The 26,518-nt window shown below is 37.0% G+C and overlaps 1 protein-coding gene across 10 annotated transcripts in view; it reads left to right on the top strand.

Annotated features, from left to right (window-relative positions):
* PPP4R4 (protein phosphatase 4 regulatory subunit 4) overlaps window positions 1–26,518 on the top strand; it is a 101,301-nt gene that overhangs the window by 71,569 nt on the left and 3,214 nt on the right. For 8 of the 10 annotated variants that reach the window (XM_055418441.2, XM_055418443.2, XM_055418440.2 and 5 more), the window contains 10 exons: window positions 1,583–1,688; window positions 3,157–3,304; window positions 7,475–7,619; window positions 11,102–11,143; window positions 11,244–11,318; window positions 17,290–17,359; window positions 17,932–18,015; window positions 18,311–18,407; window positions 19,505–19,575; window positions 25,515–25,662. In XM_055418441.2, coding sequence (XP_055274416.2) covers window positions 1,583–1,688; window positions 3,157–3,304; window positions 7,475–7,619; window positions 11,102–11,143; window positions 11,244–11,318; window positions 17,290–17,359; window positions 17,932–18,015; window positions 18,311–18,407; window positions 19,505–19,575; window positions 25,515–25,662 — 986 coding nt within the window. The remainder of the gene's footprint in view (window positions 1–1,582; window positions 1,689–3,156; window positions 3,305–7,474; window positions 7,620–11,101; window positions 11,144–11,243; window positions 11,319–17,289; window positions 17,360–17,931; window positions 18,016–18,310; window positions 18,408–19,504; window positions 19,576–25,514; window positions 25,663–26,518) is intronic. The other 2 variants (XM_055418439.2, XM_055418442.2) reach the window with 2 other exon arrangements.

Here is a 26,518-nt window from a genome sequence, read left to right as displayed (position 1 = left end):
CTTTCATTTAGACTCATCTTTTATATTGAACAATGTTTTAGTCAATTTCACTCATTATTCACGTGCTCAAGTGGTCGCAGTCTCTTTAAACTGACTTTTGTTTGTTTTGATATAATTACCTTTGTCTTTGATTTCTGGCCCCAAAGATATTACCTTATACTGTGAGGTATAAAATATACATAATTTATATTATTTCTGTTTCAAGTAATTAGTGTTTGTGCATTTGGAATTCTATTCAGTTCAGTTCAGTTCAGTCGCTCAGTAGTGTCCGACTCTTTGCGACCCCATGAATCACAGCACGCCAGGCCTCCCTGTCCATCACCAACTCCCAGAGTTCACTCAAACTCATGTCCATCGAGTCGGTGATGCCATCCAGCCATCTCATTCTCTGTCGTCCCCGTCTCCTCCCACCCCCAATCCCTCCTAGCATCAGACTCTTTTCCAGTGAGTCAACTCATTGCATGAGTTGGCCAAAGTATTGGAGTTTCAGCTTTAGCATCAGTCCTTCCAATGAACACCCAGGATTGGTCTCCATATACAAAATGAAAGAAAAGAGTAACATCCTTTTATTTAAGTTCATTTATCTAACATTCTTTTTCCTTATTTCTACTGATATTTCTGTTTATGTACATTTTTAAAATTTTCTGTTCTAATTTATAGTGAATATTCTTTTTTACCTTCAACAGATTAAAAGCACTGCATGAAATGGTACTAGATAGAATGGAAATAGCTTATATAAAATATGAGAGGAGGTAATAGGCAATAAATACTCTCTGAGCAATGTATATTTTTTCAACTTGAATTTCAAGCGTCCCTATCATGATAGTCTGAATCTTCAAGAACTGAATGTTATAATATATATTTATGTAAATCAAGATAGTGAATGTGAATTTATACTGGATACAGTATACCTGGTTGAGAGATTTTTCTCTAATGCATAGTTTGAAGCCATAGTAAAGATGGATGGTTGAATTTACTTAGAATTAAGGTTCTGCCCAGTTGGTGTGACACAAATCCAAAGGATCAAAGACTTTAAAATGCTAGTAAGAATAATTGGCGTGGTGTCCCTTGGATTCTAAACTTTATCTGTGTCATGGACCAGGGATCTTAAAGAATAGTATTATGGTGGAGGAGGCAGAACTAAGTGAGAGGAATTTGACATATACCTGGTCGTAGGGTCTCTGGATTTGAGAAGTGGCACATTTTTGGCGAGGTACCTGACACAGGGTGTGTACTAGCAAATGTTTGTTGAATAAATGAGTAACATGGTCTAGAAGTCGCTGAGGTGTATTTGGGGAGAATATCACTTAAGATGAGGTGGAAAGGAGATGTAAGTCAAATATAAATCAAATCTGGATGATTTGTAAGTGGCTCTGCCGAATTACTTGAACTTTGCAGGGTGATAGATGAGTTGATTTGCCTGACTGATAGCATTTAATTATGAAGACACTTCTACACTGATTTCAGAGGCAGACAGCACTGCTTTTACTTTTAGTCGATAACATCAAATTGATGTGTGGGGTCAAATTATTTAGAGCGTATACCATTAGATTTGTTTAATTGTCTTTCTTATTTCTTTAAGAACGTCTTACCTGTCCAAAAGGCGGCTTCACGAACTCTGTGCATTTTTCTACGTTATAATCGTAAACAGGAACAGAGACATGAGGTCATTCAAAAATTAATCGAACGTAAGTAATCACTCTCTCTCTTTCGGAGAACAGAAAGTAAATAAACTGGTTGGCCTTAGTTAGATCTGGCTTATGTTATCATATTGCTATGAATAATTAGGCCAGTATTGCTAAATATTTGTATTTGAGCTTTATAGGCTAATTTCTTTTTGTTTGTTTTAGAAATTTTTTACAGGATCAGATCTTTGATGAATGAAAAATTCATCTACTCTAGGCTACCTTTCATGAATTTCTACACTTGAGAAGTTAAAATTCTTATACTTACCATTGAAAGCTCAGTTTCTATTCTGATAAATACAATTTGAAAATAAAATACAAGTAGGCTATCCATGAATCTAATAATTTGTTTTGTGTTCTTATATTAAATATTACAGAATGTGGGTTTTGTTCTCTTGAATAGACTTGATAGTACACTCAAATGTGAATCTAGTGAGCCAAGGTGGTTTATAATGTCTTAAAAAATTGTCAGTTGACAAATGCAAATTTATTTTAATTTGCTATGGCCTAAAATCAAGACAAAACCTTTTGTTAAAGAATTAATTCTTGAAGCAGTGATCGACACCTATATATACTTAGTGAACTTGTTAATTATTGAGTACTTGCTTTGACCATAGTGCCTTAATACTTTTATTAAACTGTTATTCAGCATAGACAGGTAATGGGATTTTCTGGTTATTATAGTTTACCATTTTAAATATGGATCACCACTTAAAAAATAAATTAGAGCACATAAAATTCTGTTTAAGAAAAATTTTGCTCAATATACTTTAATCTTTTTCTTTTTTTTTTTTACTGTATTTTAATTCAATTTTCAGTTTTTAGTGGTAGGACCTGCCCTTTAGAATGTTTTATTTTGAATGGAGATTATATTTGGTTTTAAACATTAAGTATTTTGCTTTTGAACATGTGTGTAATAAGGGAGAAAAAATTATCCTTTAAATATTGACCTGAATTATTTTCAGTGATACTTTTGTTTATATATGATTTTATTTCAAAGCATTTTAAGAAAACAAGGGGAAGAAAACAGTTAACTTCATTGGTCAAAGATTTTGAAGTTAAACAGACCTGCATTTGAATTCTAGCTCTGTTCCTTTAACCTCTGTGAATCTCGGTACCCTTATCTTTTAGGAAGAATAAATATATGCCCATCCTGTTGGGCTTTCAGGATTTAATGAGATAATATGTATCAGTACTTAGCACATAGCCGGTAATCAAAAAATAGTAGATATGTTCCTTTAATATTTAATAAATGCTTATGGAATTGAATGTAATATTTAATAAATTTGTTTCTGTTTTTTATGCTTTCATTAATTCAGGGGTATATAATATGATTTTTTCCCCCTTATCTCTTGTTTTTGCTAAGCAAATTGTGGGTATAAAAAATCTGTCATGGGCTTTGTGATTTTTGTCACAGGAAATTTTCTGTAGGAAACATTAAAATGCAAAACTTTTTTGTTGTTGTTTCTAGAACTGGGCCAAGGAAAAAGTTATTGGAACAGACTCCGATTTTTGGATACCTGTGAATTTATTATAGAGATCTTTTCCAAATCATTTTTCTGTAAATATTTCTTTCTACCTGCAATTGAACTGACACATGATCCAGTAGCAAATGTAAGGTATGATACTAATCCAAGAATATATTTGAAAAAATTGCATTTTTTTAATGTATCTTATTCATGAATAAGAAACTGAGCTATTCAAAAGTGTTTTCTTAGTCTTGAAAATAATCAAGAACTTGTACTCATTTTGAAATTCTTGGTAGTCTTAATTGAGCCTCAGTAGGACTTGAAAGTGTGATCTTTTAACACTGTCTCAGGCCTTTAGTTTATTGGATTGACAGCTGTAGTCACAGCCAGACTGGCAGTCTTCTCCAGCCACGTGGATACACACACTGACATCAGAAGATTGAGTAGATATGATTAACTTATCTATCTTTTAAGCCTAGAGAAAAAAATAATTCAAAGTTGGCTTGGAGAAGTCTGTCCATTTTTATAAGCCCATTTATTCAGCGAAGAAGGGCTGTTTCCAAGTCTTTTTCTTTTCTTTTTCCTTCGTTCAGCTCTCTCACAGTTTTGAAATCCAGTAAATGGTAATTGGATTTGATTAATTAACTGTGAAGTTAAATGAAACAGTCCTGAAAATGGCTTGCTTGGAAATTGGAAAAAATGAATAAATTGTATTTTGCTTTTTTTCTCCCCAAATAAGCATATTAATTTTTTTAAAAAATTAGTGGTAAAACATACATAGCATAAAATTTACCATTTAAACCATTTTGTACAATTCAGTGGCATTAAAACTACCCACACATACACACAGTGTTTGAGTTATTTGAACATTGCATACTGATTTAAAAAGAATTTTAGACTGTCAGCCGTGAGTTGTCTGTGTTTGTGCTCTGTGTCGGTGTTCCATGTTTGAGGAACTCACGTCCATAGGAGACACAGTCAGAGTCAAGACTTCCTGAACAGGACGACAGAGCTCCCTACTGAGGATTCACATGCCAGCCACGCTTCATGCTCGTTTCATGCTGTGTGACATATGTGCATCTTTTATAAACAACTGATGTGCATTGTAGCCAATATGTAATCATTTAATACTTTTTAACAGAAAGAGTTGGCCAGGTAATAAACATAGACTAATAGCATAGTTGTTGAGAAAGAAATATACCAAGAAGATTTGTCAAAAGATGTTGAAGAGTTCAGCCTGAGAATGTTATGAGCATTGTTTAGGAGGAACAAATCTAGATATTGGTTTTATTTTGTAGAGAAAATACAGAAAACATAACAGCATTGGCTTTAGTATTTTGTGCATCTTCCCTGTGCTGTATAAATGAGAGCTAAGGTTTCCTTGACTTGAGATTTAAATTAAAGTGGTTTTAAGTAGGTTGAAAGACCCTGATGGCAGTTCTTTAGAATTTATCTCTTGGTAAATAGCTAATGGATCCAACCACATTGTAAACCTTTTGCAAATTGAAGTTATGATTCTAGAAAAGCAGATTCCAATGTGATGAATTATCCCTTATCAGACAGTTCCCAAAAATTATTTGAAAGGGAATGAAATCATCTCTACTCAAGTCAGTGTGACTAGCAGCATAGCATTGACTCTAAGAGAAAGCAACCTGTCAATTCAAAAACCAAATGAAGATGACTATTGTTGCTCTGTGAGTCTTGGTGGTTTTGTTGAGTCAGAGATCGTCGTATAGCCGTGTGTCTTGGTTCTGACTCTCCCGCCTGGGAAACTGCCAGCCAAAAAAAATGGGCCCAGCAACACCACGTACTCTTGGATGCAAAAGCCTTCGCCCAGCTCTGTAGAGATGGGTGGATAGAATGGAAGCCGCCATAGGCGAGAGTGGCAGGATCGTGCGGGTTAGAAGGAGAGTGGCTGGAGCCACACGCCCTGACCTCTGTACCAGCTGCGTGTCTGGGCAACTTACAGAACCTCTCTGCGCATCAGTTTCCTTGGTACTTAATTCATGGGGATGTTCTGAGGAGTAAAACCTGAGATAGTGTACATGCAGAATTTTGCTTACCTGAAAAGTGTGGTCCTTAATTTCGAGATCTTCATAATCTCCTGGGCCCAGGATTCTCATCAAGATAAATAATTGCTAAGGCTTGGGTAGCTTCTGTTGAATGTAGGTTTTCTAGATGTGCCTTGGGTTGTAAAGAATGAAGTGTGCATGGACTGCTGATTGTTTCTGTTTTTCCTTAAGTGAATGTTTAAAATTTAAATTCACCGAGTCTGGACGATATCAAGGCTAGAAAAAGACTATTGGTATTCAGAGGAGCCTTCTCTTCAGCTGCCAGAAATGAAAACAATTTTCTTTGGGGTAATTGGGACTTCTTAACTAGAGAAAGCATCACCACCATGCTTAGCAGTATCCATGGCAAGTCCTGAATAAGTCTGAGACTATTATTGCTATGTACAGAGATGAAAATTCTAGGGAAGAAACATCTTTTGCTTTTTTGGTTAAATAAAAAGCAAATTTTCTTGTATATGAGGAATCCTTGACTGAAGCTCAGCTGAGAAAGCGTCCTGAGAACTCCAGAGGTGGGACTTAGTTGTCTCAAGCTTTGGCATAGAGATAAAAAAATAGTATCTGGAGAGTGCTGAGACAAATTAATGAGTGAATGCAGCGGTCACAAATTAGACAACAGCCCTGGCAAAGCAATAGAATTTTAGCTTAGTAAATAGAACATTTCCTGCACCACCTTTTCCTAGGAAGTTTTTTGTTTGTTCGGTTGGTAGGTTGGTGTTTTGTTTTTTTTTTTAACTCTCCTGGATTTCCTCTTACCTCTCTGGAATTCTTCAGTTTGCTTGTTGGTTCCTTATCAGCCCATCTGGACCATGGTGGTGCCATAGAAACTCTCCTTTTATCTCTCCTTCTCAAACTGCACTTGCTGCCTGGGTAATTCTCTGGGCTCCTGGTTCACATAGCATCCGTGTACTGAAGATTCCTGACAGCACATCTCCAGCATGGGCATCCACCCTGGACAGAAGACTCATCCAAACAACTGCCTATTGCATTTCCATCAACTGCATAACAGGCTCCTCAGAGTTAATCTGTCTAGTTAAGCCCCACCCTCCTCATCCACACTTGCTCTTTCTGCTGTCTTCTCCATCTCAGTAAATAACCATTTTGCCTTGTCACTTGCTCGGGTCAGAGCCTTGACCTCCTTTCTGTCATTCTGCCTTCAAGCCCTCAGCACATCCTGCTGCTTGTATAAAATACTCAGATGCAAGCCGCTTCCCACTGCCTCACTGCTGCTTCTCTGGTTCAAGAACCAGAGTGGTGGTGGTGCTGCCATCATCTTACTGGATTACTGAGTTACTGGATTCTGGCCTGGATTACTGAAAGAGCCTCCCCTATCCTATCCCTTCTGTCCTTGTCCAACTACAGTCTAATCTCAACACAGTAACCAGATGATACTTCCCAAATGTTAAGTTGAATCTTTTTACCCGACTGTGCAGAACCCTCCATGGCTTCTCATTACTCTCAAAATAAAACCAGTTTCCAATCTGTAGTCACAAGGCCCTGGATGATCTGACCTCCTATTTCCACACTGAGGCCTCTAGCTAAATTTGTTTTTACTCTGTTCTCACCACTCTAGCCAGCTTGGGCCAATTTGTTGATCTGGGGCAACTCCTAAGGCAAGCTCCCCTCATAGGGCATTTGCTCTTACTACAACAGTCTTCTCTAGGTATTCACATGGGTTAGTCCCCAATTTACTGTAAGTCTTTGCTTAAATGTCATTTTTTTCAGTGAAAGCTTCACAGAAACCTTCTCTGACCACCTGTTTGAAACTTGTAACCCCCCTCTTCTGGTACTCCTTCACCTTCTTTCCTTTCTGTATTTTTTTCTGCAGCACTTACCACCGTTTGATGGACATTTTACTCATTCGTAGGAGAAGGAAATGACAACCCACTCCAGTATTCTTGCCTGGAGAATCCCATGGGCAGAGGAGCCTGACGGGCTATACTTCGTGGGGTCGCAGAGGGTCAGCCACGACTGAGCGACTAACACTTATTCATTTGTTTATCCTCGCTCCCTACCTGTGGACTAGAATAAAAGCTCTGTGAGAGAGCAGAGAATTGTGTTGATTTTATTCACTGCAATGTCTCAGCACCCAGAGTAATGAATGCTTGACTCATCATGGGCCCTCCATAGATATTTGTTGCATAATAAACTCTCAGGCTAGCTAAAGCTTGAATTTTCTTTCAAATTCATGTGACTATTATTCCAGGTTATTAAATTCACTCACAGGTTAATGCGTTTTAATTTATTATAGAATGAAACTTTGTTACTTGTTGCCCAAAGTGAAATCTACTCTGAAGATTCCTGCAGATAAGCATCTACTTCAGCAGTTGGAAATGTGTGTGAGAAAACTCCTCTGTCAAGAAAAAGATAAAGATGTTTTGGCTATTGTAAAAAGAGTAAGTATCCCTCTTGCAATGGCATTTGTCTTTCTTTGGTTAAGATGGTCTTAATCATAGCTTTACTATTTTAACTTGATGGGCTAACAGTAGTATGTTAAATATTTAAATCGTTGCTAGAGCAGTAAGGATTTGGTGGATGTGTGCTCTAACTGGACAGGGAAGTTCCTTCTAGAAAGCACTTACCTGGTGGCTCAGCTGGTAAAGAATCCACATGCATTGTGGGAGACCTGGGTTCGATCCCCAGCTTGGGAGGATCCCCTGGAGAAGGGCATGTTAACCCATTCTCGTATTCTTGCCTGAAGAATCCCCATGGACAGAGGAACCTGGTGGACTGTAGTCCCTGGGGTCAGAAAGAGTCGGACACAACTGAGTGACTAAGCACAGAGGGTGCTGAAACATTAAGCTTTTATTATTGGTAATATAAGCTCTATGAGGGGAGAAGGCAATGGCAAGCCACTCCAGTACTCTTGCCTAGAAAATCCCATGGACGGAGGAGCCTGGTAGGCTGCAGTCCATGGGGTCGCTACAAGTCAGACGTGACTGAGGGACTTTGCTTGCTTTAAGCTCTATGAGAGCGAGCTTGCATTTTCGGTACTCTGTAAATACTTTTCAGCTAATAATGAATGTTTCACTAACCAGACTATTTGTAAGTGATTATAATTGGTAAGACTTTGTTGGTAAAGTCACATTTGATAGAAACTTAGCCTGGGACTTCCTTGGTGGTCCAGTGGCCAAGAATCCACGCTCCCAATGCAGGGGGCCTGGGTTAATTCCCTGTCAGGGAAGTACCCACATCCCACAGCTGAGACCTAGCATAGCCAGTTAGCTAGGAACTTAACCATGAAAGGGTTAGAAGGGCCTTCAGTGATCTGTTTGACTTTGCAGAAGCTCTGGACCTAGAAATGTTAGGTATCAGCTTAAGATCTTATCAGTAAATGGCAGCTCCAGGGCTAGAATGGAGACCCCTTACCCCTTTTCAACTATATAATGTTGTATTTTATAGCTTTTTTGTTAGTTTTTTTAAAGCCTGTGATCTTATATGGATTATTTGGCAGTGTTTAACAATGGGAGGGATTGGGGGCGGGAGGAGACGGGGACAACAGAGAATGAGATGCCTGGATGGCATCACCGACTTGATGGACATGAGTTTGAGTGATCTCCGGGAGTTGGTGATGGACAGGGAGGCCTGGCGTGCTGTGATTCATGGGGTTGCAAAGAGTTGGACACGACTGAGCGACTGAACTGAGCTGAACTGAACTGAACACTTAAACAGTAAACATTTGGGTTAGTGAAGTCAAACTTGAAAATACTTTGCTACTGCTACTGCTGCTAAGTCACTTCAGTCGTGTCCGACTCTGTGTGACCCCACAGACGGAAGCCCACCAGGCTCCCCCGTCCCTGGGATTCTCCAGGCAAGAACACTGGAGTGGGTTGCCATTTCCTTCTCCAATGTGTGGAAGTGGAAAGTGAAAAGTGAAAGTGAAGTCGCTCAGTCGTGTCCGACCCTTAGCGACCCCACGGACTGCAGCCTACCAGGCTCCTCCATCCATGGGATTTTCTAGGCAATAGTACTGGAGTGGCTTGCCATTGCCTTCCCTTTTTCGCCAGACATTTACCTAATGTTTTTATGAGATTAAGTCAAGTCGTTATTTCTATGAATCTGAAATTTAGGATACATAGTTTTTGAACCTTTATTTGTAGTGAGAAAAATTAATTTATTACTGTTATAAACAAGTTGGTGTCAATGATGGGGGGGGGGAAGAGAACCCTTTGATTTTATTTTCTTTTTTTCTAGGGACCCTTGTGATGTTGCATAAGAAGCTTTTTTAAAAAGTGATTTGATAACTTAGTATTAATTAGTATAATTTTATTTTACTGAAATGTAAATCCTCCTTTCATTAACTGAAATAATCAGAAATACTCAGAATTTGGACATGCATCTAAATCTAAAAACATAGATATACATACATTTGTTTTTACCAGATATTTCTGTCTTCACCATTTAATTACAGAAGTATAGGCATTGGTGTTAACTTTCAAAATAGTAAACATGAGACAATTACTTTTTAAAATAATTAGTTAATTTGGCTGCATCTGGTCTTAGTTGCCGCATGTAACATATCCCTTGTGGTGTGTGGGCTTAGTTGCCTGGCAGCGTGTGGGATCTTAGTTTCCTGACCAGAGATTGAACCTGTGTCCCCTGCATCCAAAGGTGGATTCTTTACCCCTCCCTAACCAGAGAAGTTCCAGTTAGTTAATTTTTTGAAAGTATTTATAAACTGAAGAGATAACTCAAGCTGACCCCATTAAATAGGGGCAAAATGCTATAATTAGATAGATTACTGAATGGATTATTCAGGAGTACAGTTCTTATTTTAAGAACATTGCACATGAGGAAGTCATTCTCATAAAAATTCTGTACTATAATGTTTATCAAACTGACGTATTGGTGTGGGAACCCCTCAGGAAGCTATTCAAAGCCTTGCGATAAAAATGAAATAGCTTAGTCTAGTCAGTTTTTTTAAGATGAAAAGTAATTTCATTTAAAAGGGATATTTCATGGTGTAAATTACAACATTTTCATAAATTTCAGCATAAAAATAAAACCAAATAAATACTATGTTTGCAATCGATAGCTTTGGGCATATGAATAAATGTACTTGTATCTTGACCATCAGAGTTATTCCTGTACATAAGTACTGTCTTCTGTCAGAGACAGAACCCTGGATTAGATGGGCCAGTGTTTGATTGAAATAATTTATTTCAGACAGTGTGTTCTAAAAGACATAAATTAAGAGAATGCTTTCAGAGCAAAGTATTTTCTATTCATTAGAATGTCATAAGGATCAAAAGTTTTTGTGTAAAGGAACCAAGAATATTAAATCAAATGATAGCCAGCTTCATAGCTAAAAGATTTTTTAATTTCAAAAATTATATTTCTGAACATTCAGGAAAGAGTGGCACAGGGAGTTATTAGAAATTATTAAATTGCATGTATTTAGTATCTAAAAGAATCCTGTAGACGTGCTTTTCTTAAGGTTAAAAACTTTTAAAGTTTAAATTGATCCTGCTATTAATATATGAAGTGAAGTGAAGTAGCTCAGTCGTGTCCAACTCTGCGGCCCCATGGACTGTAGCCTACCAGACTCCTCCATCCCTGGGATTTTCCAGTCAAGAGTACTGGAGTGGGTTGCCATTTCTTTCTCCAGGGGATCTTCCCCACCCAGGGATTGAAGCTGGGTCTCCCGCATTGTAGGCAGACGCTTTACCATCTGAGCCACCAGGGAAATCCTGATATTAATGTATAGTGGCTGATTAAAAATCAGCAGAGAGTTAAGAACTTTCGAGGTTTTTTAATTTAGCTTTTCACATAGTGGTGACATCTCTTCTTTGAACCTCTCTCTAGAAAAGGAGTCTTTTTGAGAAATGAGTAGTTGATTTAATTGCTGTTGAATTATTTTAAAACATTTACTTTACAGACTGTGTTAGAGTTGGACAGAATGGAAATGTCCATGGATGCTGTAAGTATACTCCCTTTACCTTGTGTGGAAAGGAATCTTTAAAAATTGGCAGAGACTCATCATTACTGTTTCACAATTTCATTTTAAACTTTAAACTTAGTTTCAGAAAAAGTTTTATGAGAAAGATTTGTTGGATCAAGAGAAAGAAAGAGAAGAACTACTTCTTTTGGAAATGGTATGTTTTCACATGCATCCACACCTACTCCTTTCTGACCAGTATTAACTGTGCTGTGTTATTAAACTTAATAAATTGTTTCAGTATCACACTACTTTTACTTTCTCTATAAATGACTAAAGAAGGGTCCTAATATTTTGAAATATGTTCTTTTATGAACTGGAAGGAAAACTACATTTGAAAGCCTTTAAAAAAATACCTTCTTGAAGTATGTTGACTTATGATTAACTGCAAATGCTTAATGTGTACAATTTGGTGAATTTTGACATATGGACATATCCATGAAGCCAGCATATAAAATACCAAACATTGCTCATCCCTCAAAAATTTTGTTGTGCCCCTTTGTGATCTACAACTAATGAATTGAATCATTTGTTAATACTTTTTGGGTCATGCTTCTCTCCATCAGCATAATTATTTTGAGATTCTTCTACATTGTTATGTATATCAAGAGGTCACTCCTTTTTATTTGTAAATAGTAAGGAAATGGCAACCCACTCCAGTGTTCTTGCCTGGAGAATCCCAGGGACAGGGGAGCCTGGTAGGCTGCCATCTATGGGGTCGCACAGAGTCGGACACGACTGAAGTGACTTAGCAGCAGCAGCCCAAACTATGGATATACCACTGTGTTTTTGCATGCACGCTAAGTCGCTTCAGTCGTGTCTTACTCTTGGTGACCCCATCTATAGCCCTCCAGGCTGCTCTGTCCATGGGATTCTCCAGGCAAGAATACTGAAGTGGATTGCCTTTCCCTTCTCCAGGTGATCTTCCGACCCAGGGATCAAACCCCCATCTCTTACATCTCCTGCATTGGCAGGCAGGTTCTTTACCACTAGTGCCACCTGGAAAGTCACTTACCATGTGTATATCCCTTCCTTAATGGACATTTGGGTTACTTCTAGCTTGGGAATATTAGTGAAGAAGTCTTTGAGTGGATGTGTACTTGGATTTCTTTGGGAAAATGACCTAGGAGTGGAATGGATGGATCATATGTTCAAGTATGCTTAACATAGAAACAGCGACTGTTTTGCAAAGTAACTGCACCATTTTACACCCCCACTGACTGTGGTGGAGAAATTCAGTTACCTCATATCCTCTGTAATGCTTGTTAGAGTGAGGGTGTAATGGTATCTCATTGCAATTTCAGATTGCATATTCCTGATGCCTAATGAGACTGAGCATCTTTGCCTTTGTGTATTGGCCATCCTTATATCTTAGTTGATGAAGTCTATTTTCAGATTTTAAAGTGGGTTGTTTCTCTTCTTATTATCAAGTTGTAAGAGTTCTTCATAAACTCTGAATACAATTCCTTTGTCAGATACACATTTTATGAATATTTTCTTGGAGTCTGTGCTTCTTTTTTCATTTACTTAATGGTGTCTTTTGAAGAACAGAAATTTTTAATATTGATCAAGTGCAACTTATATCCATGTTTTCTCTTAGCATAGTTCATGCTTTTTTTGTACCCAAGAATCCTTTGAAAGTGAAAGTGAAGTCATTCAGTCATGTCCAACTCTTTGTGACCTCATGGAGTGTAGCCCACCAGGCTCCTCCATCCATGGGATTTTCCAGGCAAGAATACTGGAGTGGGTTGCCATTTCCTTCTCCAGGGGATCTTCCCAACCCAGGGATTGAACCCAGGTCTCCTTCATTGCAGGCAGACGCTTTTACCTTTTGAGTCACCAGAGGAAGCCCTTAGTCTATCCCCAAATTATAAAGACATTTTCCTGTTTTCTTCCAGGAATTTTAGTTTTAGGTTTTACATTTAGGTCTATGAATCATTTCAAGTTAATTTTTATGTTTATTTTTTCTGTCTAAGCAATTATTCTAGCACCATTTGTGAAAAACTTTGTTTTCCCCATTGAATTGCTTTAGCACCTTTTTTTTTTTTTTAAATCAGTTGTTCATATGTATATATATGTGTGTGTGTGTCTGCTTCAGGACTCATTACTTCATTCCACTGATTTATATGTTTGTCTTTTTGGCCATTCTAAACTGCCTTAAACACTGTGTAGTAATTCTTAAAATCAGGTAGGGTCAGTTCTCAAACTTATTATTTTAAGTTGCTTTGGCCAGTTGAGGCCCTCTGCATTTTGATATAAAGTTTAGAATCAGTTTGTCAATTTTTAAAAGTCTGAAATTTTAGTTAGGATTGTGTTAATTATCATTTATCTGTAGATCAATTTGGAAAATTGCCATCTAAACATTTTGAGTCTTCTCATGATTGGTTTATTTAGTCTTTACTTTTCTTCTCGGTAGTTTTGGTACAGGGCACAGGGCATCATGGGAAATTCTGCTGAGAGGAAGGATGTTCTGACAGGTTGCTGGCTCCTTTGCTGGTTATTAGTCTTAAGTATAGAGTTCAAGGAAGTCTTTTGTTAGATTTATTTATAGTATATTATGTTTCTTGGCATTGTAGATGGAATTGTAAGTTTAAATTTTGCTTTCTAGTTTTGTGTTGCTGGAGCTTAAGAATACTGTTGATTTTTGTGTGTTAGCCTTGTATTTTGCAGACATGCTATTTTCTTATTTGTTTTAGAAGTTGGTTTTTAGATTTAATCAGACATTCTACCTGAGTCATTATGTCATCTTGAGGAAAGCTTTCTTATCTCTCCTTGCTGTTCTTTGGAACTCTACATTCAAATCAGTATATCTCTTTTTTTCTCCTTTGCCTTTCACTTCTCTTCTTTTCGCAACTATTTGTAAGGTCTCCTCAGACAACAATTTTGCCTTTTTGCTTTTGTTTTTCTTTTTTTTTTTTTGTAGTTAATTTATTTTTTATTGGAGGCAAATTATTTTACAATATTATATTGGTTGGTTTTGCCATACATTGATATGAATTTGCCCCGGGTTTACATAAGTTCCCCCTCCTGTTTTTCTTGAAGATGGTCTTGATCACTGCCTCCTGTACAGTGTTACAAACCTCCCTCTATAGTTCTTCAGGCACTCTGCACATCAGATCTAATCCCTTGAATTTATTTGTCACTTCCACTGTATAATTGTAAAGGATTTGGTTTGATTTAGGTCATACCTGAATGGTCTAGTGGTTTTCCCTGCTTTCTTTAAGTCTGAATTTTGCAATAAGGAGTTCATAATCTGAGCCACAGTCATCTCCTGGTCTTATTTTTGCTGACTGCATAGAACTTCTCCATCTTCAGCTGCAATGAATATAATCAATCTGATTTCAGTATTGACCATCTGGGGATGTCCATGTTCAGAGTCTTCTCTTGTGTTGTTGGAAGAGGGTGTTTGCTATGACCAGTGTGTTCTCTTGGCAAAGCTCTGTTAGCCTTTGCCCTGTTTCATTTTGTACTCCAAGGCCAAACTTGCTTGTTATTCCAGGTATCTCTTGACTTCCTACTTTTGCATTCCAGTCCCCTATGATGTAAAGAACATCTTTTTTTGGTGTTAGTTCTAGTTTTTTTCCCCTTCAGCCTGAAGAATGGAGTGCAAGTATTTTTAGACAGATTATCTTAGTTTTCGTTTATCTAAAATGTCTTATTTTTGCCTTCCTCTTTAAGGGATATTTTTATTGAATACTGAGTTTGCAAGCCTTTTTTCATACTGTACTTAAAAGAGTTATTTCTATCTGTGTTCTGGTCTCTCTAGTATCTGATAAAGTATCTGCTCTCATTTGAATTATTGTTCTTCTGTGTATAATGTTGTTTGTCTCTGACTACTTCCAAGGTATTTTTTTGTTTTTAGCAGTTTGATTTTGATATTTTTAGGCATAATTTGCTTCATATTTATCCTGATTTGGATTTATTGAGCTTCCCAAATCTGTAAACATGCATTATTTCCCAAATTTGGGAAGGTTTGACCTGTTGTTTGTTTAAATATATCTTCTGTCCCCTGTTGCTCACTCTTATACTTCTGGGTCAATAATTATATACGTGTTAGATCTTTTGATATCATCCCACAGGTCCATGAGGCTTTGTTCTTTCTCTTTTTTCCCCCTTAAACTCTGCTTCTCAGAGTGAATAATCTCTGTTGATCCATCTTCAGTGTCACCAATTCTTTTCCTGCCTTCTCCATTTGGCTATTGAGCCCATCCGGTGGTTTTAAGTTTCCAGTACTGTATTTTTCAGTTATAATATTCCCATTTATTTTATTATATTGTCTATTTCTCTACAAAAAATTGTGCTGTGAGATTAAAAACTTAACCTCTGAAAAGCAAATTGTGTTATTCAGCAGTCTAAAACAAAGATTAGAGCTCAGGATTGCCAGTGGTAGACGCTGTAAAGAATAAACAGGCTCTAAAAATTTTAGGACTTAATAACCTAAACCCAAGACAAAAATCAGAGAATAGAAAAAGATTCACAGATGATCCTACATTAGAGTTACCCAGCAAGGACTTCAAGATAATTGTGATTAATATGATCAGATAGTAGAGGAAAAGATAAAGCAAATGGCACTACTTCTTCAGCTCACTTAGCAATGTTTTTCAGCTTTGCATGTTTTATTTCAGTTTTAGAATTTTTATTTAATAGTTTTTTATGCAGTCCAAGTCTATGTGGAAATTTTCTGTCTTGTCTGTTTTCTCTTTGTCTTCATTTTACACTTGTTCTTGAAAAGAATGTGTATTCTCCATTGTTGACTATAGTGTTCTGTACATGCTGGTTATGTCATGTTTGTTCAGAACTTGATCTGAATTATCTTGGTTATTCTGTTGGGATAAAGAAGACTTTGAGCTTGGTAACATTTTGTTTCTTGGTCCAGGAGCTGATTATATGGGCGTGTTCATTTTGGGAAAATTTACTGAGCTGTATCCTTAGAGTTTGTGTACTTTGTCTGTGTGTATTATACTTCAATCAAAATTTAAATAATGCCTACAAATTTTTTTTCTCTCTGGCTTTTAAAAGAAGGATATTGTTTTTTTTCACTTATCAATTAGAAATGGAAAGGGCCAATAGTACCAATATTTTGCTGATGAGAATTAGGAAATGAAAGTGAAATGAAGGTGTTATTCACTCAGTAGTGTCCAACTCTTTATGACCCCATGGACTATAAACCCCAGGCTCCTCTGTCCATAGAATTCTCTAGGCAAGAGTGATATGCTGTTCCCTTCTCCAGGGGGGTCTCCCCTACCAGGGATGAAACCTGGGTCTCCCGCATTGCAGGCAGATTCTTTACCATCTGAAAGGCTCATTGCAACAGTGATGCCAAATTCATTGTTTTATCTTGACAACCCTCCAAGGGCACAATTCTGTAGATATTAAAAAAAAATATCTGAAAGAACTGTGACTTCTTCAGATACCAATTTTGAAAAAAACTTACTTCTGTTAGGTATTTTTGTGAACTGTATTTTTATATCTCTAAAACTTAGAGTAATTTCTGATTAGAACAGTTTTCTAAATCTACTTATGCTTGTTAAATAATTAATTCAACGGAAGCATACCTCCTTGCTGTACTTTAATAGTTTAGATCAGATAATGAATCCTCCTAGAAGCATTATACTTTGCGTACTCTGTTGCTTTATGTCTCACTTTTAATTGGACATTAAAGGAATGTAGTATTTTAATCACAGCTCTGCCAGTATCTTTATCTAGAGTTCTGTTGCCATTTTGTCTTCTCTGAAATTTTTGTCATCAAGAAAGGAAAGATTACATTTTTTTCCTTCCAGATTGAGTTGATGTAGTGTATTCTTGGTTATTAAAATATTCATAGCTTTGGGACTTTGAAATGGTAAATAATCATGATATATGAAACAACATAATACATAACTGTATGATCTTAATTACATAAAAGTGGATGCTTAGTTATGAAAATACACAAATGAGACCTGGGAGAACACGTCAAATGGTAAACTGCTTGTGATTGTGAATGACTTTGCTTTTTGCTTCTTGTGTTTTTTTTTTTTTTCCTATTATGCACATGTTAACTTTTTATAAGTAAATGTTATTTTAGAAACCTTAAAAAAGTAAATGTACTTATGCTTACCTTTAATGCTAAGGTACTGTTTTATTCATAGGAGCAATTAGAAAAAGAGAAGCAACAAAATGATGGAAGGCCCATGAGTGATAAAACCTTTGAAAAGAAACGTAAGTAGTTTTCCCACATCCTCACCACCAAGGTACACAATTGATGTTACATCCCAGCATTCTGAAAGACCATGCTGAGTTTTTTTTTTTAATTTTTAAAATATGTACTTGTTTATTTATTTTTTAATTGAAGGATAATTGCTTTACAGATTTTTGTTGGTTTCTGCCAAATATCAACATGAATCAGCCATAGGTATACATCTGTCCCCTCCCTCTTGAACCTCCCTATGCTAACTTTTAAATTTTATATGGAAAATCACTTTCTTTGGTTTATCAAAAGTTGTTGTCATAAATGGATGCTAACTGATAGAGATCCTCACCAATAAATAAATGGTGAGGATCAGTGCAGAGGTTCAGATCCTTCAAAGGAAAGTTTGAAGTTTAATAACAGCAGTGAGATTGTGAAAATGATCACTGAGTGACTAAGAATGAAATATTTAAATATATAAAGAATAAGATTTGGAAAAGAGTACTGCTTAATGAGAGAAAGTGGTTCATAGTCTCTGTGTTGTCTTGTGTGTATGGAGATTAATCAGAGGAAATTATAACACTTAAAACAGAGTTTGTTTTAGGTAGAGACTCCAAGACACCAACAAGTCTGCCCAAGAGCATCCCCATTTCTGTTCCTGGATCCTCTTCTGCCACCCCATCCACAAGTAAGAAACTGGTTTTTGTGTCTGCTTTTTTCCTTTTATAAATGATAATTACAAGGAAGTCACTCTATGAGATGAGATATTGTTTGCAAAGCTCTTTTTTCCTTTTACTTTGTTTGGTGCTTCTTAATGGGCTGTGAAGTAAGAAATACTCCAGTCAGGTCAAACCAAGGCAGGGAAGCCACCCGCTCAGTGTGTTCCTCACAGTGGTGGGAGCTGGAGAGGGAATGGGGTTGGGGCAGCCGAGGAGGAACTGATGAACTAAACAACTGCATTTGCCTTCTGCTTGTTACTCTAGGTAAAGAAATCAAGAAATCCAAATTGATTCGAAGCCAGTCTTTTAATAATCAAGCTTTTCATGCAAAATATGGCAACTTAGACAAATGTACTACTAGGTATGATCTGTCAGCTCTTCACATTCTGACTTAATTTTTATTTTAACACATCTTTATGTGAGATGGTTACATTATTATATAAAATTGGAATTAATTTTGAGGTTTTTCACAGGTGAATAATAAGTTACCTTCTATAAAGATTTCATATTAGGAAAAATAGTAGTCTTGCCAATTTGCATAAGAACAGTTATCCTGGAATTCTAGGAAGACTACTTACCCGATCTTGTGTAACAACATCATGAAATCTGTGTATCGTTTTATGAGGAGAGTGGTGCTGAACCGCATGTGCCACACAGCTTCTACATGGGTGTGGACATGCCCCGGTCACTGAACAGATGTGATATCCATTTGCTGTTTGTGTTCTTTCTGTCCATGAAGAAACCACTGGCCTCCTTCTTGGTAAAATGGTCACAACAGAGTTCTCCTGACTGTGGTTTTGTATCTAGTCTCCCTTTTGGCCCAGCAGACAAAATTATAAACAGTCAGGATTAGGGGAGAATCAGTATAAATTAAATGACCATGACTCATATATATTGTATACATATAGTAAATATGTAAAAAGCAAAGTAATTTTAAGGAACCGTAGATGTCTTTAAAATTATTTATCAAGAAAAAGACTATGTTATGGAAAAAATGTTTTTCTTTTTTTAAACCTTTTTTTAAAAAATTGAAAAAAAAAAAAAGCTTAATCTGGATGTGTTTCAGCTATGTTTTTGGACATTATTGGTAGAATTATTTAGATTTCCTAGCCAATAGGGTGATCTCAAGATGGGCAAAAGACAATAGAACTAAAGATGCATTATTCCTAGGAAAATTTTATCTCTATTACCTGTTTTGGCTGCGTATCAAAAGAAAAACTGTTATTCTGATATAGCAGAAGTTTAAGGAAATGCTGTTAACTTAAAGTAATTGTTGTGAAGCGTGGAATGTAAAATATAAATGAGAAATAAAAGTAGTAAGCGTGTTTCATAACAAGTAGAGGAAAGCATTAAGAAAAGGTTGGGAAAGACCAAGTGGTATTTTCTAATCTCAGTGACAGTGACTGAGACTGAAAGACACATTTTCTTGTATTTTAACTCAATCATGTTCTTTTGTAGTAAAAGTTCTACAGCAGCATATACACCTTCTGTCTCAGGTTTATCAAAGACTTCTATGATTTCACTAACTGGTAAGTAGAAATCTGAGCTCTTCAAATAATTATTAAATTTAATAAAATAGTTTTCTTTAAATGACTCATTTCTTTATTTCTAGATACAGTTTCCCCAAATTTGTGTCTTTATCAAATAGCAAAGAAATTAAACTTTCCCCTAGCAATTAAAGTGCTTGACAATACTATTTTGTTTTCACTGTGTCAAGAGTCAGAGTTTAGTACTTTTAAAAGAGGAGAAGTACAAAATGATAGGATAGGTTTTACTGCAGTCTGAAGACCTGCTCAGGCATAGACTAAAAGTTTTTGCAGTAATTTTTAAGGAAGTTAAAAACACCAAGGCTTCACTGTGGATCGTATGCAGCTAAACAGTATGACGTACTTGAAAGTTTATACTAGGGATCAGCAAACTTTTCTGTAAAGGACCACATGGTAAATATTTTGGATTCTCTTGGCCAAATTGGTTTCTGTCACAATTACTCAACTGTAGTATAGCAGCGTAAAAGCAGCCACAGACAATACATAACAAGTAGGTGTGGCTTTTCTTTGACACAGTATTGTTGTGTCTCAGGGAACAAGGAGGCCTGTAGAGGGATAGCGATCAGGGACTGGCCAGAAAGTAAAGCAATCAGAACATGTACAACATTCATCAGTTAGGTTTGCCATCTTTCGGTTCAATTCAGTTCAGTCGCTCAGTTGTGTCCGACTCTTTGCGACCCCATGAATCACAGCACGCCAGGCCTCCCTGTCCATCACCAACTCCCAGAGTTCACTCACACTCATGTCCATCGAGTCGGTGATGCCATCCAGCCATCTCATTCTCCGTCGTCCCCTTCTCCTCCCGCCCCCAATCCTTCCTAGCATCAGACTCTTTTCCAGTGAGTCAACTTGTCGCATGAGGTAGCCAAAGTATTGCAGTTTCAGCTTTAGCATCAGTCCTTCCAATGAACACCCAGGATTGATCTCCTTTAGAATGGACTGGTTGGATCTCTTTGCAGTCCAAGGGACTCTCAAGAGTCTTCTCCAGCACCACAGTTCAAAAGCATCAGTTTTTCGGCGATCAGCTTTCTTCACAGTCCAACTCTCACATCCATACATGACCACGGGAAAAACCATAGCCTTGACTAGATGGACCTTGGTTGGCAAAGTAATGTCTCTGCTTTTTAAAATACTATCTAGGTTGGTCATAACTTTCCTTCCAAGGAGCAAGCGTCTTTCAATTTCATGGCTGCAATCAGCATCTCCAGTGATTTTGGAGCCCAAAAAATAAAGTCTGACACTGTTTCCACTGTTTCCCCATCTATTTCCCATGAAGTGATGGGACCAGATGCCATGATCTTTGTTTTCTGAATGTTGAGCTTCAAGCCAACCTTTTCACTCTCCTCTTTCACTTTCATCAAGAGGCTTTTGAGTTCCTCTTCACTTTCTGCCCTAAGGGTGGTGTCATCTGCATATCTGATTCATGGTGCCCTAGGGCAATTTCTCAAAGGGTCAGACACGACTGAGCAACTGAACGGAACTGAGGGCAATTTCAATAGTAACATCAAACATTACTGACCACAGACTCCACTGTAAATATAATAACAAGGAACCAGTTGGAAATATTGCAAGAGTTATCAAAATATGATACAAAAACAAGAAGTGAGCAAATACTATTGGAAAAATGGTTCTGGTAGACTTTCTGAATGCACTGTTGTCACAAACCTTTCAATTTGTAAAAAAAAAAAAAACCAAGAAAAAAAGGCATTATCTGTTTTATCTGCAATAAAGTGAAGAGCAATAAATTGAGGGAGGCTTGTGTATGATGTGCAGATTCTAAAGTTTAACATCCATGGCCTAAAAAGCATATCTTTTGTAAGGGTAAATCATTTATTAAAATATTTGAAAAATATTGTCTTAAAATTTCAGTATTATTTTGGGGGGAGGAGAATGAAGTATTTCCTAGGTTTCTTGGTTAGAAAACTGTGCTTATTATTTATTACTTAATGAATTGCAGACTGAGGAAAACATCTCTATACAATTATATGCTCTATAATGAGAATGGGAGCAAAATATCTCTAAACAAATATATTAGGTGTTCACATGTAAATTTTATTTACTTTGGGAGTGAAAATGGGCTTCAGGATGATTGACATTTTAGATGAACCTTAAGGTGCTCTAGAATTTTGATAGGCAGAACTGGGTATGGAATACCATCCCATTCAGAGAACCTGTCAGAAGTAAAAGCTGAACTATTGGGTCTTTAGAGAATAACAGAAGCCTGTCAGGCTGGAGTGTGGAGAGGGTGTAGGGCGGATAGTGTTAAGTGAAAAATGGAAAGGTCAAAGACACAGTGTGGAAACTCAAATTAATACTTTTTACTTAACATGTACCCATCACTCATCAATTATAGCATTCCAAAGCTCTGTAGACACCACAGGCTGGAGGAAATGTAAAGGGAATTCTAGTAAGGATTCATGGAAACAAATTGCAGCATATACATTGCAGGTGGGTATGAAAATCTGTGGAAGTTTTTGGGAACAGTTTGGTCAAGTCATCAAGTATCCTAGTTTTTAAAAATATTTCCTCAAAAAATCCCATTTCTAGTGATCTGTCATGAAGTATAAAATTAAAAAACAGAAAACAGAAAAGAAGATTTGTCAGTGTGCACCCTTGATATGATGTGATGAAAATTACTGCTTTAACTCTGTCATCCTACCTCAAACCTGTAACCTTAGTCTAATTGTGAGAAAAGCATCAGACAGATTCCAGTAGAGGCACATCCTATAAAATATTTGAGCAGTATCCCTCACAACTGTTAAGGTCATCAAAAACAAGGGAAGGCTAAGAAGCTGTCCCACCAAAGGAGACCTGACAAGTAAGTGTACTGTGGTATCCTGGATGGTATCCTTAGATAGAAACAGACATTGGGTGATACTGAGGAAATATGAACACACTGTGGATTTTTGTTTATAATACCATGTTATCATTGGCTCATTGATTGTACCAAGTATAATATATGAATGTAAGGTATTAATAAAAAGGACCCTGGTTTTGGGAAAGATTTGAAGGTGGGAGGAGAAGGAAACAACAGAGGATGAGATGGTTGAATGACATCGCTGACTTGATGGACATGAGTCTGAGTAAGCTCCAGGAGTTGGTGATGGACAGGGACGCCTGGCATGCTTCAGTCCATGGGGTCGCAAAGAGTTGGACACGACTGAGTGAACTGTGGGGGTAGGTGGGAATTCTTCATACTCGTCTCAATTTTTTTATAAACCTAACACTTTAAAATATTATGTCTGAAGATAACATTTAAAATAACCTTAAAAATATTAAATGCTCAGGGATCAAATTTAGCAAAATGTTTGCAAGATACTAGCATTGCTGGAAGAAATTAGACATAAGTAAATGGAAAGTATACCTTGTTCATGGATTGGAAAACTTAATATTGTTATGATGTCAGTTGTTTTTAAATTGAGCCAGAGGTTCAATGCAATCCTGATAAAAATGTTTTTGAAAGTTACTATTTAAATACACATAACTGAGTATTTTGAAAAAGAAAAATTACCTGATACCATTTACTCCTAAAGCTTCAGTATGCAAGACTGTATGACCTACACTGACAAACATAGTTAGCTGAGTTTTAAGAAAGGTTCCATGATAAATCAATGGTGATAGAATTGTATTTTTTTTACTAAAATTTTTTGATGCTAAAACAATTGAATATCCATAATAAACCCAAAAAACTGAACCTCAATTCTTATCTAACACTATACACAAAATTAACTCAAAGTGTATTGTAAACTTAAACATAAAAGTTAAAAATGTGACATTTCTGAAGAAAATATGGAAGTAAGTCTTTGTGATTTTAGAATTGACAAAATTTCTCCAAACCATAAAAAATTAACTTACTGTACTTCATTAAAATTTAAAACTTTGACACTTTGAAATAGAGTGTTAAAAAAATAAAAGGCAGGACACAGATTGGGAGAAAATATTCATGTTACATATACCTGACAAAGGACTTGTATCTAGAATATACAAGTTGTTTTTTTTTTTCAAGTTGAAGTATAGTTGATTTACAATATTGTTAGTTTCAGGTGTACAAGCACAGTGATTCAGTTACATATATATTCTTCAGATTCTCTTCCCTTATAGATTATTACAAAATATTGAGTATAGTTCCTTGTGCTGGCTTCTCCAGTGGCTCAGCTGGTAAAGAATCTGCCTGCCAGTGCAGGAGGCTCGAGAGATGAAGGTTCAATATCTGGGTCAAGAATATTCCCTGGAGAAGGAAATGGCAACCCACTCCAGTATTCTCACCTGGAAAATTCCATGGACAGAGGAGCCTGGCTGGTTATAGTCCATGGGGTCACAAAGAGTCAGATACGACTGAGTACACATGCCTTGTGCCATTCAATAGATCCTTGTTGGCTATCCGTTTTATATATAGCAGTGTGTGTATGGTATTCCCAACCTCCTAATTTATCCCTCCTGCCACCCTCTTTATGTTTTCTATGTCTGTGAGTCCCTTTCTGTTTTGGAAATAAGTTCATTTATATCTTTTTTCTTTATTTAGATTCCGCGTGTAAGTGATATATGATATTTATTGTTCCCTGGCTTACTTCATGTAGTATGACAATCTACTATCATAGGTCCATTCAAATGCTGCTAATGGCACTACTTTATTTTTATGGTTGAGTAATATTCCATATCCCACCAAATCATCTTAACCCATTCATTTGTTGATGGACATTTAGTTTGCTTCTAATGCCTTGGCTATTACAAATAGTGTTGCAATGAACACTGGGGTGCATTTATCTTTTCATATTATGGTTTTCTCCGGGTATATGCCCAGGAGTGGATTGCAGGATCATATGGTAGCTCTATTTTTAGTTTTCAGAATATACAACAATCTTTAAAACAAATCAGGCAACTGATTTTAAAATGGGAAAAAGATTTGAACAGGCATTTCACAAGAGAAGATATACAAGTAAGTAAATAAAAAGATGGTTAAGACCAGTAACATTAGAGAAATGAAAGTTAATGCAATGAGAAAAAAAAAATCACACACAAGGAGATACCACATCACATCCACTAGTGTTTAAAAACGCTCACAGTATCAAGTGTGTGAGAATGTGGAGTAACCGTCCAGGACTCTCATACATTGCTGCTGGAAATGCAAAGTGGTATAACCACTTCAGACAGCAATTTCGCAGTTTCTTAGGAAGTCAAATATACACTGATGACATGATTCAGCAGTTCCATTCAAGACTTAACGAAAGAGAAAACACATGTCCACACAAACTTGCACACTATCATTCACAGCCGCTTTATTTGAAACAGATTATAATGGGGGTGGAAATCATGATGTCTGTCAATAGGAGAATGGACAGACAAATTTCGGCATGTCCATGCAATAGGAATGTGCTCAGTCGCTCAGTCGTGTCCTACTCTGCAACCCAATGACTGTAGCCCACCAGGCTCCTCTGTCCATGGGATTCTCTAGGCAAAAATACTGGAGTGTGATGCCATTTCCCAGTAGGAATACTGGTCAGCAATAAAAAGGATAAAGTATTGATGTATAAAATGAGGATGAATTGCAACATAATTATGCTGAATGAAAGAAGTCAGACCAAAAAAGGGTGTATACTGTCTGAGTCCATTTATATGAAATTTCGTGAAATGCAGACTAATCTGTAGTAGCAGCAGCAGGCAGGTTCGTGGCTGTCTGGCATTAGAGGGAGTGGAGGGATGATGAGGCAGGAGCAAATGTGATGGTGTGTTCGCTGTTGACTGTGGCGATGGCTTCATAGTATATACAGATTCCAGGGCCTTAAGTTTGTGCAGCCTATTGTGTATAATTTATGCCTTAGTAAAGCTGGCTTTAAAAGAAGGGAAAGTCAGCTCATGAACCTTCTTGAAGGCCCACATCCCTCTAGTGGGCTCCATCTGACTGACTGCACATTTCCTTTCAGATGACTCGTTCCGGACTCGTAACACCAGTAGTGCTCCCAGTTCCTTTTCTTCTAATACCTCCCTGCCCAGCACCTCCCGAGGGACAGGTAACTCCATTGATCCCAAGGGCAGTGGAAGTAAAGATACACAACCACGGAAGGCTACCTTGTAAGTAATCCAGTGGTGGACTGCTAATTATTTTATTCTGTTTTCATAGTGTACTTTCCTTCCCACTTAAAAAGTTTCCAAAGAATAGGAAGTGTCTGTAATGAGGAAATGCTATCAGTTAAAACGGTTGTTATCACATGCCTCTGGTTATGTTACATATTTTATATAAGATAATTTATATATGGCAAAGACGTTGTACCCTTAGGGAATTGACGAGAAACTTTAAATGGCTCCCATTAATAGCTGAGATCTATGTATTTTTCTGCAAAATATTTGCATTCCTTTAAACAACTAGCTTGGGCTTCCCTGGTGGCTCAGCAGTAAAGATCTGCCTGCAGTGCAGGAGATGTGGGTTCGATTCCTGCATTGGGAAGATCCCCTGGAGAAGGAAATGGCAACCCACTCCAGTATTCTTGCCTGGAGAGCCCCATGGACAGAGGAGTCTGGCTGGCTACAGTCTATGGGGTTGCAGAGTCAGATATGACTTAAGAGACTAAAACAACAGCAAAAACAAACAACTAGCTTAAGGTCATGATATTTAATCACCCAGTGCTCAGAAGGATGGGTGTAATGATGCCAGTTAAGAAATACTACTGCAGCATATAATCTAGAGTTGTGGGTCCAATAAGTTAGAGATTTCTACAGACATTTGTTCCTTAAAGTTATAAGGAACCCCTTCGTGGTTCCTTTTTATGCACCAGTTGTATCTTATTTGAATTGATGAAACCTTTGTTTCTCTTAAGTTAGACATGTAAGAGGGTAGTGGGGGAAAAAAATCAGCATAAGTAGAGGTCATATCCACGTAAAAGCAATTCATCCAAGATGCACAAACTATAGTTATAGATTTCCTCTTCCA

Source organism: Moschus berezovskii, chromosome 21, assembly GCF_049115385.1.
Source record: "Moschus berezovskii isolate FMDL1 chromosome 21, NW_MosBer_1.0, whole genome shotgun sequence".
Lineage (NCBI taxonomy): Eukaryota > Metazoa > Chordata > Mammalia > Artiodactyla > Moschidae > Moschus > Moschus berezovskii.
This window is presented reverse-complemented; position numbering and strand designations above follow the sequence as displayed.